Source organism: Gorilla gorilla, chromosome 6 (genome assembly GCF_029281585.2).
Source record: "Gorilla gorilla gorilla isolate KB3781 chromosome 6, NHGRI_mGorGor1-v2.1_pri, whole genome shotgun sequence".
NCBI classification, from domain to species: domain Eukaryota; kingdom Metazoa; phylum Chordata; class Mammalia; order Primates; family Hominidae; genus Gorilla; species Gorilla gorilla.
In genome coordinates, this window is record NC_073230.2 from 144,205,871 (window position 1) to 144,223,932 (window position 18,062).

General features: G+C 38.5%; 2 protein-coding genes across 6 annotated transcripts in view; one reads left to right on the forward strand and one right to left on the reverse strand.

The window, feature by feature from the left end:
* AGBL3 (AGBL carboxypeptidase 3) overlaps nt 1-18,062 on the forward strand; it is a 149,057-nt gene that overhangs the window by 115,915 nt on the left and 15,080 nt on the right. For all 5 annotated transcript variants that reach the window (XM_055347160.2, XM_055347161.2, XM_055347162.2 and 2 more), the window contains one exon: nt 12,886-13,117. In XM_055347160.2, the coding sequence (XP_055203135.1) occupies nt 12,886-13,117 (232 nt within the window). The remainder of the gene's footprint in view (nt 1-12,885; nt 13,118-18,062) is intronic.
* Nucleotides 1-18,062, reverse strand: part of CYREN (cell cycle regulator of NHEJ) — a 78,940-nt gene that overhangs the window by 8,881 nt on the left and 51,997 nt on the right. The gene's annotated exons all lie outside the window — the stretch shown is intronic.

Genomic DNA, 18,062 nt, shown 5'->3' on the forward strand with positions numbered 1-18,062 from the left:
CTTACTCATGTTCTCAGTATTATGTGGCTATGACAAGCCAGTAGACCATTTCATGAAGGCTTAAGTTTTCACCAAGAGTACTTTCAGTATGAGAGAACTTTGGTCCTCTCTCTTGTGGTTTTTTTTTTCATTGCTCTAATGCTTGGAAGGTTTTACCCCATCTCCCATCTCCAGATCATAAAATGATCATCTATTTGGCTCTTAAATATTCATATAAAAATTAACGCTAACCCTTGTCTTACACCACAGCAAAAAAATTAACTCAAAATGGATCATAGATCTAAATATCTAAGCTAAAATTATAAAAACTTACAGGAAAAAGCATGGGAGAGAATCTTTATGGTCTTGGAATAAGAAAAGACTCCTCAAATAGTACTCATAAACACCAGTTATAAAAGAAAAACTTGGTTAATGAACTTCATCAAAATCATTCTCTTTAAAAGACACTGTTAAGAAAATTAAAATGCATGGGACACATTGGAAAAAATTTACCAAATGTACAACCAATAAAGGCCTTGTTTTATACCTATGTCATTTCTTCTTTGAACTTGGTAAACACAAACACAGTACTCCAGCAGAATCCACTCTTCTACTTAGCCAGACCATCTGCACCTGGAAATAAGTCATGGCATTCCAGGAATTATTTCTCTTTCTTTGGAACGTGCTTCACCTGCATAGATTTTCTGCTTATGTTAGCTGTCTATAATCATTTCTTCTAATGCTCTTGGTGGATTCTAAATATTAATCACTGCAGCAAAAAGAAATCAAATTATTGAAGCTGAGTGATAGGTTTAAGAGGGAGTTCCTTATACTAGTCTCTCTATATTTGGGAATATAGAAAATGTTTTAAGTGAAGTCCAAAAATATACTCTCACAACTATCAATAATCTGTTCTTGAATCAAACTCTCACCCATATGAGTTAGAGTATAGAATATTTCCGGTGTTTCTTTATTTTCTTAATATGCATGCTTTTTTCTTAGGAAAGATTTTTAAAAATCAGCCTACAGGAGTTTTATCTGATCTGTCTGCACTGTATTTAACAGAAAGGCCTTCAGGTTTCCGACATATGGAAACCCATAATCCCTACTGTTTTCTTATGGTAGTCAGTTTCCTCTTTTTCACATTCTATCTCAGTAGGAGACTGAGAGGGGAATAATTAGATATCTGTAGTCACATCATATCTCACTGAAAGTTGGAATCTGGACAGGTATAAATAAGCAGAGTCAGGCAGATTGAGAATCTACATTAGCTCAATTCCAAATTTAAGGAATATAGGTTACATTTCAGCTCTTGCAACCTCATCCACGTCTCTATCACATTTTCTCCATTCCTTGTGTTGTAATTTTCTTCAACTGCTTCAACTGCTTTTTTTTTTTAATGTAAGGATGTTCATCATGGTATTATTTTATTTTTAAACTTTGAAGTTTGGGGTACATGTGCAGGTACCCCATATAGGTAAACTTATGTCATGGGGGTTGTACAGATTATTTCATCACCCCAGTACCCAATAGATACTTTTTCTGATCCTCTCCCTCCTCCCACCCTTCACCCTCAAATAGGCCCCAGTGTCTGTTGTTCCCCTCTTTGTGTCCCTGTGTTCTCATAATTTGGCTCCCACTTATAAGTGATAACATGTGATATTTGGTTTTCTGTTCCTGTGCTAGTTTGCTAAGGTTAATGGCCTCCACCTCCATCCATGTTCCTGCATAGGACATGATCTCATTATTTTCATGGCTACATAGTATTCCATGGTGTATGTGTACCACATTTTCTTTATTCAGTCCACCATTGATAGGCATCTAGGTTGATTCCATGTCTTTGCTATTATTCACAATAGCAATGAATAGTGTTGCAGTGAACATACATATGCATGTATTTTTATGATAAAATGATTTATATTGCTTTGGATATATACCCAGTAATAGAATTACCAGGTTGAGTGGTAATTCTGTTTTTAGCTCCTTAAGGAATCACCATACTGCTTTCTATAATGGTTGAACTAATCTACACTCCCACCAACAGTGTATAAGATTCCCTTTTTTCTGCAACCTTGCCGGCATTTGTTATTTTTTGACTTTTTAATAATAGTCATTCTGACTGCTGTGAGATGGTATCTCATTGTGGTTTTGATTTGCATTTCTTTAATGATCAGTGATATTGAGCTTTATTTCATATGCCTTTTGGCCACATGTATGTCTTCTTTTGAAAAGTGTTCATGTCCTTTGCCCACTTTTTAATGGGGCTGTTTGGTTTTTTTTTCTTGTACATTTGTTTAAGTTCTTTATAGATGCTGGATATTTAGACCTTTGTCAGATGCAAATATTTTCTCCCCACTCTGTAGGTTGCCTGTTTACTCTGTTGATAGTTTCTTTTGCTGTGCAGAAGCTCTTAAGTTTAATTAGATCTCATTTGTCAATTTTTGCTTTTGTTGTGATTGCTTTTGGTGTCCTTGTCATGAAATTTTTGCTAGTTCCTATGTGCAGAATAGTATTGCCTAGGTTGTCTTCCAGGGTTTTTATAGTTTTGGGTTTTACATTCAAGTTTTTTTTTTTTTTTTTTTTTTTTTTTTTTTGAGATGGAGTCTTGCTCTGTCACCCAGGCTGGAGTGCAGTGGTGTAATCTTGGCTCACTGCAACCTCCACCTCCCAGATTCAAGAGATTCTCTTGCCTCAGCCTCCCCAGTAGCTGGGATTACAGGTGCCCACCACCACGTCTGGCTAATTTTTGCATTTTTAGTAGGGATGGGGTTTCACCATGTTGGCCAGGCTGGTCTTGAACTCCTGACCTCAGGTGATCCACCTGCCTCGGTCTCCCAAAGTGCTGGGATTACAGGCATAGGCCACCGCGCCCAACCTACATTCAAGTTTTTAATCCATCTTGAGTTGATTTTTGTATATGGTGTAAGGTAGGGGTGCAGTTTCAATCTTCTGCATATGGCTAGCCAGTTATCCCAGCACCTGTTATTGAATAGGGAATCTTTCCCCATTGCTTGTTTTTGTCAGATTTGTAGACGATCAGATGGTTGTAGATGTGCAGCCTTATTTCTGGGCTCTCTATTTGGTTCCATTGGTCTATGTATCTGTTTTTGTACAGTACCATGCTGTTTTGGTTACTATAGCCCTATAATATAGTTTGAAGTCAGGTAACGTGATGCCTCCAGCTTTGTTATTTTTGCTTAGGATTGCCTTTGCTATTTGGGCTTTTGTTTGTTTGTTTGTTTCCATATGAATTTTACAATAATTTTTTCTGGTTCTGTGAAGAATGTCATTGGTAGTTTGATAGGAATAGCATTGAATCTGTAAATTGCTTTGGACAATATGACCATTTTAATGACATTGATTCTTCTGACCCATGAGCATGGAATGTTCCATTTGTTTATGTCACTTCTGATTTCTTTGAGCAATGTTTTGTAATTTTCATTGTAGAGATCTTTCACCTCCCTAGTTACCAATATTCCTAGGCATTTTATTCTTTTTGTGGCTATTATGAATGGGATTGTGTTCCTGATTTGGCTCTCGGTTAGGCTGTTGTTGGTATATAGGAATGCCAGTGATTTTTGTACATTGATTTTGTATCCTGAAACTTCCTGAAGTTGTTTGTCAGCTGAAGGAGCTTTTGGGCCAAGACTGAGGTTTTCTAGAATCATGTTGTCTGCAAACAGGCATAGTCTGACTTCCGCTCTTCCTATTTGGATGCTCTTTATTTCTTTATCTTGCCTGATTGCTCTGGCCAGGTCTTCCAATATTATGTTGAATAGAAAGGTGAGAGAGGGCATCCTTGTCTTGTGCCAGTATTTAAGGGGAATGCTTCCAGCTTTTGCCCACAGTACGATGTTGGCTGTGGGCATGTCATAGATATTTTTAGGTATGTTCCTTCAATACTAGTTTATTGAGAGTTTTTAACATGGAGGAATGTTGAATTTTATCAAAAGCCTTTTTTCTGCATCTATTGAGAAAATCACGTGGTTTTGTCTTTAGTTCCGTTTATGTGATGAATCACATTTCTTGATTTGCATATGTTGAACCAAACTTGCATCCCAGGAATAAAGCCTACTTGATCATGGTGGATTAGCTTTTTGATGTGCTGCTGGATTTGGTTTGCAAGTATTTTGTTGAGGATTTTTGCATCAATGTTCATCAAGGATATTGGCCTGAAGTTTTCTTTTATTGTTGTGGCTCTGCCAGGTTTTGGTATCAGGATAATGCTGGCTTCATAGAATGAGTTGGGGAGGAGTCCCTCCTCCTCAGCTTTTTGAAATAGTTTCAGTAGGAATGGTACCAGCTCGTCTTGGTACATCTGATTGAATTCAGCTGTGAATCTGTCTTGTCCTGGGATTTTTTTGGACGATAAGCTATTTATTACTGATTCTATTTCAGAGGTCACTATTGAACTGTTCAGGGAATCGATTTCTTCCTGGTTCAGTCTTGGGAGGGTGTATATATCCAGGAATTTATCCATCTCTTCTAGGTTTTCTAGTTTGTGTGCATAGAGATGTTCATAGTAGTCTCTGATTATTGTTTTACTGTGGGGTTAGTGGTAACATCCCCTTTGTCATTCCTTATTGTGATTCTTTGGATCTTCTCTCTTTTCTTCTTTATTAGTCTAGCTACCAACCTATCTATATTATTGATTTTTTTTTCAAAAAGCCAGCTCCTGGATTAATCGATATTTTAAATGGCTTTTTCATGTCTCAGTCTCCTCCACTTCAGCTCTGACTTGGGTTGTTTCATGTCTTCTGCCAGCTTTGAAGGAGGTTTGCTCCTGCTTCTCTAGTTATTTTAGTTGTGAGGTTAGGTTGTTAATTTGAGATCTTCCTAACTTTCTGATATGGGCATTTAGTGATATAAATTTCTCTCTTAACACTGCCTTAGCTATGTCCCAGAGATTCTGGTATGTTATATCTTTGTTCTCATTAATTAAAAAGAGCTTCTTGATTTCTGCCTTAACTTCATTATTTACCCGAAAGTCATTCAGGAGCATGTTGTTTAGTTTCCCTGTAATTGCATGGTTTTGAGCAAATTTTTTAAATCTTGATTTCTATTTTTATTGTGCTGTGATCTAAGAGTGTGTTGGTTATGATTTCAGTTCTTTTGCATTTCCTGAGAATTGTTTTATGTCTGATTGTGTAGTCAGTTTTAGAGTATGTACCATATGGCAATGAGAAGAATGTATATTCTGTTGAATTAGGATGGAGAGTTCTGTAGATGTCTATCAATCAGATCTATTTGGTCCAATGTTGAATTCACATCCTGAATATCTTTGTGAATTTTCTGCCTTGGTGATCTAATACTGTTAGTGGAGTGTTGAAGTCTCCCACTATTTTTTGTGGGAATCTAAGTCTCTTTGTAGGTCTCTAGGAACTTGCTTTATGAATCTGGGTGCTCCTGTGTTGGGTACATATATATTTAGGATACTTAGGTCTTCTTGTTGAATTGAGCCCTTTACTATTATGTAATGTCTTTCTTTATCTTTTTTTTTTTTTTTGATCTTTGTTGGTTTAAAGTCTTTGTTGTCTGAAATTAGGATTGCAACCCCTGCTTTTTTCTGATTTCCATTTACTTGGTAGATTCTTCTCCATCCCTTTATTTTGAGCCTATGGGTGTCACTGCATGTGAGATGGGTCTCTAGAAGATAGCATACCATTAGATTTTGCTGTTTTTTTCCAGCTCGTCACTCTGTACCTTTTAAATGGGGGCATTTAGCCCATTTACATTCAAGGTTAGTATTGATATGTGTGGATCTGATCCTGTCATTGTGTTGTTAGCTGTTTATTATGCTGGCTGGCTTGTGTGATTGCTTTATAGTGTCACTGGTCTATGTACTTAAGTGTTTTGGCTGGTATTGGTCTTTCCTTTCCATATTTAGTGCTCCTTTCAAGATCTCTTGTAAGGTGGGTCTGGTGGTAATGAACTCCCTCAGCATTTGCTTATCTAAAATGGATCTTATTTCTCCTTCACTGAGGAAGCTTAGTTTGACTGGATGTGGAATTCTGGGTTCAAAATTTTTTTCTTTAAGAATATTGAATAATGGCCCCCAATCTCTTCTGGCTTGTAGGGTTTCTGCTGAGAGGTCAGCTGATGGGGTTTCCTTTGTAGGTGACCTGCCCTTTCTCTCTACCTGCCTTTAATAGTCTTTCATTTCTACCTTGGAAAATCTGATGTTTATGTGTCTTGGGAATGATCTTCTTGTATAGAATCTTGCAAGGGTTTCCTGTATTTTCTGGATTTGACTGATGGCCTCTCTAGCAAAGTTGGGGAAGTTTTCATGGACAATATCCTGAAATGTTTTGCTTTTTCCCTGTCCCTTTCAGGGATGCAAATGATTCATAAATTTGGCCTCTTTACATAATCCATGTTTCTCAGAGGTTTTGTTCATTCCTTTTTATTCTTAGTTCTCTTTATTTTTATCTGGCTGTCTTAATTCAGAGAACCAGTCTTCAAGCTCCAAGATTCTTTCCTCAGCTTGGTCTATTCTGCTGTTAATACTTAGGGTTGTGTTGTGAAATTCTTGTAGTGTGTTTTATAGCTCTATAAGATCAGTTAGGTTCTTTTTTATACTGCCTATTTTGTTTGTCAGCTCCTGTATCCATTTTATTGTGATTCTTAGTTTCCTTGGATTGGGTTTTGCCATTCTCCTGAATTTTGATGATCTTTCCTATCCATATTCTGAATTGTATTTCTGTCATTTCAACCAACTCAGGTTAAGAACCCTTGTTGGAGAACTGATGCAGTCATTTGAAGGACATAAGACACTTGGACCATCGAACTGCCAGAATTCTCTAGGGCCTGGAGGCAGCACGGGTGAGGGCTGCAAGATAGCAAAGATGACAACCCACCTCTCCCACTGAGAGCTCTGTCCCAGGCAGTTGTAGAGCTGCTATTGGCTCAATAGCCCCAGCAAGGAGTGGCTGAAGACTCAGGCTGGGAGGACATGCCTAGTGAAGAGATACAGGATGGGGGCTCACATAACAAACAGTCTGCCCGCTTTCTGTATGGCTGCTGCAGTATGCTGGGGGTCTGCTCCAGTCCCTTGTCACCTCGGATTTTTCAGCACCTGAAGGTACCAACAATGAAGGTCGTGAAACAGCAAAGATGGTGGCCCACCCCTCCCTCTGGGAGCTCTGTCCCAGGGAAGTTTGAAACTGTTGCTGAGAGAAAACACTAGCAGGGGTATCTGTAGACCTTGGTCAGGAAATTCCTCCCAGTGAAGAGAAATGGGATCCAGTGCCTGTGTGAAAAAGCAGTCCGACCACTTTTATGGAGAGCTGCTGTGCTGCGCCGGGGGACCACTCCAATCCCTAATCACCTCAGACTGTCTAGAGCCTGAAGGCAAAAATGGCTAAGGCTATGAAATAGCAAAGACGGTGGCCCATCCTTTCCCGTGGGAGCTCTATACCAGGGAGGCTCTGAACCACTGCCAGCTGGAAAACACCAGTAAGAGTGACTGGTGACCCTGGTTGAGAAGTTCTGCCCATTGAGGAGAAGCAGCATCAGAGACCCATATGAAAAAGTAGTCTAGCTGCTTTTCTGTAGGGTGGCTGCACCAAAGGCAACAATGGCTAGGGCTGCAAAACAGCAAAGATAGTGGTTCACCCTCCCTCTGGGAGCTCTGTCTCAGGGAGGTGTAACACTGCTACTAGTGGCTGGCTGGAGTTCCAAGCCAGTCCCTCTGGGAGCTCCGTCTCAGGGAGGTACAACACTGCTACCACTGGCTGGCTGGAGTTCCAAGCCAGTGGGTCTTATCCTGAGATGTGCTGTGGCAGCAGGATCTGCAGACGGTCACTGCTCAGCCCCCTGGATTCAGCCCCTTTCCTAGGGGTATGTACAGAGGTCTAACTTCCCACTTTGCTGGAGTTGCAGCCACTTTTGCTGGGAAACCCGAGTATCTAAAGCTCCTGGGGCTGTGTATATGCCTGAGTAGCTGCTCTGCCAAGACTCCATGTATCAATAACCCTATGTGTCAGACTGCAGGAATTGGTGGAGTGGGTTCATGAGAAGACCTCCTGACCTGGGAGCTGCAAAGATCTGTGGGAGAAGCGTGGGTCCCCATCATCACTCACTCACTCACCCCTTCCTTGGGCAGGGGAGGCTCTCCTGGCTCTGTGTCGCTCCTGGGTGGGCAGCTGTCTGCCTTGCTTTTCTCTGTTCTCCATGGGTCAAGTTGTTTTCTTTATGAATCCCAATGTGTGTACCTGGATGTTTCAGTTGAAGGTGTTGTGTTCACTCACTCCTTCAGTTTCTCTCCATGAGAGCGGCAAATGCAAGCTCCATCTAGCCAGCCTCCCAACCACTTTCTTAACAATGTCCTTAAAACTCGTTTTGCCTCCTTATCCTTTGACTAAGCCAATGCTGAACAACTGCAATTCTGGATGAATCTAACTATCCATCTCTGCCCCTATCTTAGATTACAGAGCCCTGCTGGAGAAAAATTACATTACCAAATGGCATTATACATTCTTGTTTGCATAATTTATATATACATATACTTGATCAGCTACCTCTTCCATTCTCCAAAGTAACTATTCTAAATTTTTGCCTCTCTCTATCCTACCTAACATCTCCCCTTTACCCTCAGTAGATGACCTCACTTCTTACTTCACATATAAAACAGAAACAAAAACCAGAGAGGCCATCAATAAATTAACTCATCTCAAACATCCTTCCTTCTTGTTTCAAAGAAATAAATATCCCTCTGTTTAAGGTTAATTCATTCAGCAGTGCTCTAGATCCCATGTCCATCAATTTCCTTAGTGACATAACTCTAATTACTGCCGTCTTTCTCACCTTCCTCAAAATATAGCCAACATTCATTACCTTCACTTCCTCACTTGTATACTTCTCAACCTACTGCTTGAAAATGTTTCTACTGTTGCCACACCATGAAATGGTTATTTACAAAGCCATACTGACTTCTCTACTATTGATTATTTCCAGGGCCTTTAAACTATTTCCCTTGATTCATTGAGCTATTTCACAATAGCTATTGTGCATCCCATGTCTCAGTCAGTGTACTGCCATCATCCAGTTATCTAAGTAATAAACCCAAGACTTATCCTAATGTTGTACACTTCTGTTTTTTGGTCTTTAATAACATTTCACAATAGCTATTGTGAAATAGCTCAATGAATATCTGAGTGTCATATCTGTGACACTACTCTCTCCTTGTTTTACTCCTGTTTCTCTAGCCATTCATGAAACATGTTGAAATATGTGAAGAGGAGCCCATGTAGGACATCACCTCTGCCTAAATTTTAAGTGGGCTATTTTACAGTAGTCCATCCTTTGGTCTTTCTCACCACATACTTTATTTCTGAGCACTCTCATCTCTACCTGAAGCTTCAACCAGCAACTGACAACCATCATATTTTTTAATCTTCAGTCTAAGCCTCTCCTGAATTTCATATTACTCTGCCTACTGGATATCTCCATCTGTTTTTCCCCACAGGCACTTCTATTCAATGAGTCCACTGCCGATCTCTTTCTCCTGCATCCCATGTCTCAGTCAGTGTACTGCCATCATCCAGTTATCTAAGTAATAAACCCAAGACTTATCCTAATGTTGTACACTTCTGTTTTTTGGTCTTTAATAACATGAAGCTCTATCCATTCTACCTCTAAAGATTCTCTTGAATCTGCTCTCTTCATCCTAATGCTACCGCTAATTCAGACCCTCATTTTGCCTCCCTTGAATAACTGCATTAGCCTCCTAATTTGTCTCCCTGCCTTGTGTTTCACTTTCCTTCAACCTTTTGTTTTCCTGGGTCCCAATGTGATCTTTCAAAAATGCAAACCTGATTTTCTTGCGTAAAATCTTCAATGGCCCCCTGTTTCATTCAAAACACATTTATTTAGCGTCTGTCAGTCATGAATTATTCCCATCTCAGAGGATCTCTCAAAAGTGTTATTGCAAACAAGTCCTCTAGTTTTGAACCATGTCTTCATACCTACCTGATATCCCAATTATTCTACACCACACTTGTGATTTCCTGAATGTGCCATGTTAGTCCCACATCCTAGATCACTGTCCTTCTTTTTTACTTGGCTGACTTGTGTTCATTCATTTACCCCATACCGTTTGCCCCCATCTATAAGTATGGCTATAAGTATATGTATGTAGTAAGTGCCCTGGTTTATCTCTATAGAAGTATATTCTAATAGATACTTTACTTTTTGCTCTCTAGTCCTGATTCTTAACATATTGAAGGCAAGGGCTGTGTTTTTCACATTTACCAAACAAAAATAGTGCCAGATACATAATAAGCATTCACTGAATGTTTATTTATTTTTATTTTTTTGAGATGGAGTATTGATTGCTCTGTCACACAGGCTGGAGTGCAGTGATGCGATCTTGGCTCACTGCAACCTCCGCCTCCTGGGTTCAAGCAATTCCTCTGCCTCAGCCTCCTGAGTAGCTGGGATTACAGAACTCGCCACCATGCCGACTTAATTTTTGTATTTTTAGTAGAGACAGGGTTTCACCCTGTTGGCCAGGCTAGTCTCGAACTCCTAACCTCAAGTGATCCATCTGCCTCAGCCTCCTAAAGTGCTGAGATTACAAGCATGAGCTACCACACCCGGCCTACATTCAGTGAATGTTTATTGAGTGGCCTAAGAATGGCTTATCAAGAAACTGTAAATAAGTTCATTTCATTTGCCAATATTGCCAGATATTGTAATCATACATTATCTTTCAGATCTAGCTTAAAGCAATGCATGCTTTATTTATCTTTTTATTTTCCTTTTAAGAATAGATAATTTCTTTACAAAAAAACTTATTGTAGAAATTTTCAAACATAAAAAAAGTAGAAATAATAGAATAATGAGTCCACTGATGCCCATCACCCATCCTCATCAGCATCCTGCTACTCTTGTTTCATCTGTTTTCCCACTACTTTTTTCCTAGAATATTTTAAAATAAATTCTATAAATTATATTATTTTGCCTATAAACAGTTTAGTGTATATCACTAGATAAACAGTTATTAACAAAGCACAGTGTATTTCTTGCTTTTATTCCAAATGTATTCTACTTTCTCTTATGCTGTCTACGGACCAATTTAAGCATGACAATTATAAATTATAGGACATTTTTAAAAATGTCTGACTACTAGTCTTCCTTCAGGCTTTACTCAGGGTTCCACCCAGTTCCCAAGTATGTAGACTCTAAACTGTGATAAAATACACATAACAAAATTTACCATCAACTAATTTTAAGTGTACAATTCAGTAGTGTTAAGTACAGTCACATTGTGGTGCAATCTCCAGAACTCCTTTTTCTCTTTTAAAATTGAAACTTTATGCCTATTCCTCCGCAATTCTCCCTCCCCCCAGCACCTGGAAACCATCCTTCTACTTTTGTATCTATGAATTTGACTGTTCTAGTCAAATAGAATTCTAGTCAATGGAATATTCTAGTCAAATTAGGAAGTGGAGTCAAATATTTGGATGACAAATGTGATATTTGTCTTTTTGTGTCTGGCTTATTTTATTTTGTATAATGGTCTCAAGGTTTATCAGTATTGTAGCATTTGTCAGTATTTCCTTCCTTTTTAAGACTAAATAATATTCCATTGTATGAATATACCTCATTTTGTTAATCCATTCATCAATGAACACGTGTGTTGCTTACAACTGTTGGCTATTATGAATAATGCTACTATAAATATGAATGTATCTATGTCTCTTTGGGACCCTGCTTTCAATGCTTTTGGGGATATAACCAGAAGTGGAATTGCTGGGTCATATGGTAATCCTATTTTTAATTATTGAGGAACCATCATATTGTTTTCCACAATGTTGTACCATTTTACATTCTTATTAATAATGTGTGAAGGTTCCAATTTTTCTAAATCCTTGCCAGCACTTGTTATTTTCTGGAGGTTTTTTTTGATAGCAGCCATCCTAATATGGGGTGAGATAAACATTTTTAAAAATGTTATTATATTCCAGTGTCTCCATTAACAAAACAATAATTCCTTTGTATCATCTAATAAAGAAGGGATTTCTAACATGCTCTTCCCAGTCTCCCCATGTCTCTATACTGCCATTTCCTCAAACTAGAAGCTTTGGAGCCACCACTGATTCCTCTCTTATTCTCTCATCTCACATCCAATTCTTTAGAAAATCCACATATGTACCCAGAATACTCCCACCCCACTTCTCACCCTTCTAGCCATTTCCACCACCCTGGTCCAAGCTACCACCATCTCTCCTGGATTGTTTCTGCAGCCTTCCAAGAGATCTCACTGTTTGTTCACTCTTGCCTCTCTTCAATCTGTTCTCAACTTGACAACCAGCACAATCTTGTCCAAACAAATCTCAGACTGACACTCCTCTGCTCAATGCCTTCCAGTGATTCACCATCTCACACTCAGTAAAAATCAAAGTCCTTCTACTGGCTTTGAGGCCCAACATGAGCTGAGTCCATGTTACCTACCTAAATTTATCCCTTATAACTTTCCCTTTTGTTCATTCTACTCCACCCACTGATGCATTCTTGGTGTTCTTGAACACACTACTATTCTCCTACCTCAGTAAGGGCCTTTGTCTCGAATTATCTTTCCCCTGAAACCTGCTCGATTTACTTCCTAACTTCCATGAGATGTCAGCTTCATAAGGAGGCTTTTTCTTAACACCTTTTTAAAAATGGAAATCAACCCCTCAAGAATTCTCTACTCCCCTCCGCAGCTTTACTTTATCCTGTAAACTTTATCATTTTCTAACATAATATATATTTTATTTGTTTATTTTCTGCCCACTGTCATTAAAGTACAAGCTTCAGATGGGCAAGGAATTTTAGATAAAATCCTTGGCATATAATAATGCCCAATAAGTAATTGTGAATAGAGTTCATATCTCTGTACATATTTTTGTGGTTGCTCCCCAGATCTGCACCACAATTTAAAAAGCAAAATAAAAGAATGCATATCTTTCCAAAGCAAGAAGACTGGCATAAATTGGACAGATGATGAAAAAAGAAGCTACAAGGATAAAGGAATAGTTCAAACTCAAGAAATATTGCAGTATTTGCTCCCCATCATGCATAGCACTAAAAACATGCAAACCACTCAGATGAAACAGCTATTCAATCCAAGAACCAACTTCCAAATCCAACATCAGTAAGTCAATACAATTTTATCACTCTTATCTATTTAACACATCTTTTTTAAAAAAGCAGGGCTTATTAATTTATTATCCTACGAAAAAAAATCTGCTCTTGAAAATGATGTCAGCTCCATCACATTTGGCAAAGAACAAAGACCCAAAGCTGTCAGAAAACACCGGATAAATGAAGGAGTAAGTTATCAGGCCTTATTTAATTGATTATTTGCATGAAACTACTCATTAATTTAGATCTATTAATAAAGTATACATAAATAAAGTATGATTATAGGCTGATCTGAAAATTATCAGCTGTTTTAAACCTCATAATCCTATGGGGTAACCAGAATTAAAAATAATTAACCTGAGCTACTTCAGTTTATTGATACTCAGATGAAAGCAGAAAGAGCGAGACCAGTTTTCTTCTAAAGATAAAAAACAGAACTACCTCTAAGGCCAAAAGGAAACATGTGTAAATAAAAGTAAAGACAGTAAGAAGCTGAAAATAATAAATACAATACTAATATTATCAACAGATTTTTATAATGTACTTCCTATGTGCTACACACTGTTCTAAGTTATATATGTATACACTTTACATTTTACACATGAGAAAATTGAGGTGCAAAGAGGTTAAATAATTTGTCCAAAGCCTCACAAGCCAATATGTAGTGGAATCTGGAGTCAAATCCACCTAGACATTCTGACTACAGAGTCCTCCTGAACTTCATCATTATGCTTTGCCATTTCTCTGTATAAGTGAAAAACATGACCAATATACTTAATATACAAAGAGTGCTTACATATCAACTGGAAACTTATGAATACTTTCATAAGAAAATGGGTGAAGGCTATGAACCATTGCTACTGTGCATTAATAAAAACCCTGACTCTTCACTAGGCCTCCTCTGACACCAGCCCAGTGGGGAGAGAAAGAGGTACTTCATTTCTGTCCATTGAGTGTGGAAATCTCAGCTCCCCATTTGGTTTCCAATGACACCCTGGGGGAGGAGAGAGACTCTTTATAGGCCAGTGGGAGGGTCAAAGTTCTGGCTTCTACTTGTTCTTCTTTGACACCACCCTAGAAGAGGTTTGAGATCCCTCATTATACCTCATAAGAGTGGAAGTGTAAGCCCCTCTGCCTCTGCTTACATGGGTGGGAGTGAGGGCACTGTTTATCTGTGGTGCTTGGCTGGAGTACAGTGGTTATTGCCTAACATTTTCTATATCAGTAGGCTGTCCCTTTCCTGGTCCTTTTCTACACAGTACAGGCTATTGTTGAGAGCTTTTTGTGCATGTGTCTGGGCACATTTGTGTTTTCAGATTGCTGGCTTCTTCAGCTCCAAGTCTTGGATATATGAGGCAAAAAGAAAACCCAGGAGACACCATTGTGTTGTTCCTTGGTTCTTGAAGTCCTTAGCTAGCCTGCCTGCTTTCTACCTTTCGGAGTTGCCTTTTGTTCATTTTATATGTAATGTCCAGGATTTGTAGTTATTTTTAGTGCAAAGAATAGGGAAAATGCATCTGCTTCATCTTCATGGAAGTGAAAAATATCTCCAATTATATTTTGATTTGCATAATCTTTCTCAAGACTTTTCATCATTACCAAATGGAATGCCAAGCATGAGATTTATTCCTCCATATTTGAAATCTGACCTATGTTTGACCAGAGAGAAATTTAAGCTATGTAAATCATCTTGTTAACACGCAATTCACCTATTAATCCACCTAGACCCTATTCATTTTGGCTTAAGAACAGAACAGACAATGTAGGTTTCAGCCCTATGATTACATTCAGATGTTACGTCATGTTCAACATGGTAATTCTGCAAACTCTTACAGCACATTAACTAGTTTCTCCTTAATCCTAACTTAGACCAATGTCTAAAATGGTTTAGCAAAGTGTGATCTTCTCATTCTTTGCTTATTCTCACTTTGCCCTGCAATCACTTACTATAGGTAATAGCATGTAAGAGTGTTGAGACAGTCAAACAAACGATACATAAAACAGAAAAGGTAGCCATAAAGAACTAAGTTGTAAGAAAAACAACAACAACAAAAATCAACCTGACAATGTTTAAGTTTGCAGTGAGATCATCTGTTAAGAAAGGACTTGCTTGCTGCTTTCCTACTTTTTAATATTTCCATATACACCTATATCAGATACTTTTGGGGGTGTCTACCTCAGGCACAGTTTGCCCTTCTCTGGGGACTGCCTCTTGATCCACAAGGGTAGCACTTCCAAAAGCTGCATTTGTAATTATGTGACCTCTACCCACTGGCATGGTTGCCAATCAGATTATCTTTCTCTGTACTTTGGAATTGGAATGAGAGATAGTGGATCAGTCGCTGTAGGATGCAAATTTGAGCTAAGGGAAGTAAAAACTTTCCTGTGGAGAGAGAAAAGCAGAGACTGCAGATGAATAAAAACCCTTGGATGTTTTCCATGTTCTAGTTCTAGTCCTTTCCTGAAGCCTGGCTGAATTCCCTCTCCCTCTGTTTCCATGAGTAGCTTTGTACTTTCTTATAATTCTTCCCCTACCCTACCTTATGCTTTTTTTAATTAAGCTAGCTTGAATTGGTTTCTGTTACTTGTAACCAAAGAGGTCTTAGTTAATACCTCACTATTTGTCTGTACCTTCATGCTCAGGCCAATCCTCATTGAGTGCATTTCTAGATTCAAAGTATTAATATATAAGGAACCTCTTATGAAAGTAATGACTAAAAATCATGCCATGTCCTAATTGTCACCTAGACCCCACCCCAATCTCAATGGAGGCTACATATGGAGATGAACCTCCACATCTGTCCAATAATAATTAGAAGCCTCCTATCTCTGGTGTCAATGGGGTCCAGATGGGGAACCTGGACTTCCACTTCCATCTTGCAGTAATGAGGTCTTATCTCCCCACTCCCTGTGCTGGAGCAAACTAACAAAAAGCCAAAACAGAGGGTTTACATAAGATCCAGAGTCTCATAACATAATATGAAAGTGTCCATGTTTTAATCAGAAATAAATTGTTGTACCAAGAACCAGGAAGATCTAAAACTGAAAAAAGACAATTAGTAGACACAAACACTGAGATGTTAATGATGTTAGAATTTTTTGACAAAGATTTTTAAAGTAATCATAATTAAAATGCTTCAAAAAACACTTATAAACACACTTGGAAGAAATAAAAAAATAGCCTCAGCAGAAAGAGAGAGAGAAAAATATTAAGAAGAACCAAACAGAAATTTTTGAATTGAAAAATACAACTGAAATTTTAAAAGCTTAATGGCTGAGCAGAACAGTATAATTGTGCAAATAGAGGAAAGAGTCAGTGAATTGAGAGAGATAGAAAAATAGAAATTACCCAACTGAACATAAGAGAAAAAATAGGCTTAAAATAAAATGAATAGAGCCGCAGGGACCTGTGGGACTATAAGACAAAATCTAATAACATTCACGTATCGTTCACATATCGTAGTTTCAGAAGGACAGGAGAATGAATACAGGGCCGAAAAAGAAATCAAAGAAATAATGGCTGAAAGTTTCCCAAATTTGACAGGAGACATAAACCTACAGATCAAAAAGCTGAGCAGACCATTAATAGGATACACCCAAAGAAATTCATGCCAAGATACCCCAAAATTTAAATTTTTTTTTTTTTTTTGAGACAAAGTCTTGCTCTGTTACCCAGGCTGGAGTCCAGTGGAACGATCTTAGCTCACTGAAACCTCTGCCTTCTGGGTTCAAGTGATTCTCGTGCCTCAGCCTTCCGAGTAGCTGGGGTTATAGGCGCCCACCACCATGCCTGGCCAATTTTTGTATTTTTAGTAGAGACGAGGTTTTGCCGTGTTGGCCATGCTGGTCTCGAACTCCTGACCTCAAGTGATCTGACTGCCTCAGCCTCCCAAAGTGCTAGGATTACAGGCATGAGCCACCATGCCCATTCCCCAAAATTTAACTTCTGAAAATGAGACCAAAAAAAAAAAAAAAAGAAAAGAAAAAACTATTGAAAGGAGTCAGAGAGGCTGGGCACGGTGGCTCATGCCTGTAATCCCAGCACTTTGGGAGGCCGAGGTGGGCAGATCACGAGGTCAGGAGATCAAGACCAACCTGGCTAACACAGTGAAACCCCGTCTCTACTAAAAATACAAAAAATTAGCTGGGCGTGGCGGCGGGTGCCTATAGTTCCAGCTACTCTGGAGGCTGAGGCAGGAGAATGGCATGAACCTGGGAGGCAGAGCTTGCAGTGAGCCAAGATCGCGCCACTGCACTCCAGCTTGGGTGACAGAGCGAGACTCCGTCTCAAAAAATAAAAAAAGAAAAAGAAAGGAGTCAGAGAAAAATGACACCTTTCCTACAGAGGAAAAACAATTTGAATGACAGTGGATTTCTCATCAAAACCCACAAAGCACAATAATTTTAATTATTGGAAGAAACTGTCAACCTAGAATCCTATACCCAGTGAAAATAAGGGAGAAGTCAAGAAAGGTTCAGATAAAAGAAAACGAAGAGAATTTTTCACCAGAAGACTTACTCTAAAAGAATGACTAAAGGAATTTTTCTAAACAGATAGAAAATGACAAAAGAAGGAATATCAGGAAAGAAAGAATACGGTAAGCAAAAATACAGGTAGATATAAAATACAGGTAAATATAAATTTTTCTAAATCATATTTGATGGTTGAAGCAAAAATTATAATATTGATGTGGTTCCAAATGTACATAAAAGACATATTTAAGACCACTATAAATGTGAGAAGGTAAAAGGACATAAAAGGAGGTAAGGTTTGTACTTCACTCAAATTACTAAGTTAACACAACCAATAAATTGTGATAAGTTATGCATATGTAGTATAATGCAGCAACCACTGAAAAAGCTGTTCAAAGAGATATACTAAAAAACACTAAATAAATCAAAATGGAATTCTTGAAAAATGTTCACATTACCCACAGGAAGGCAGGAAAGAGAAA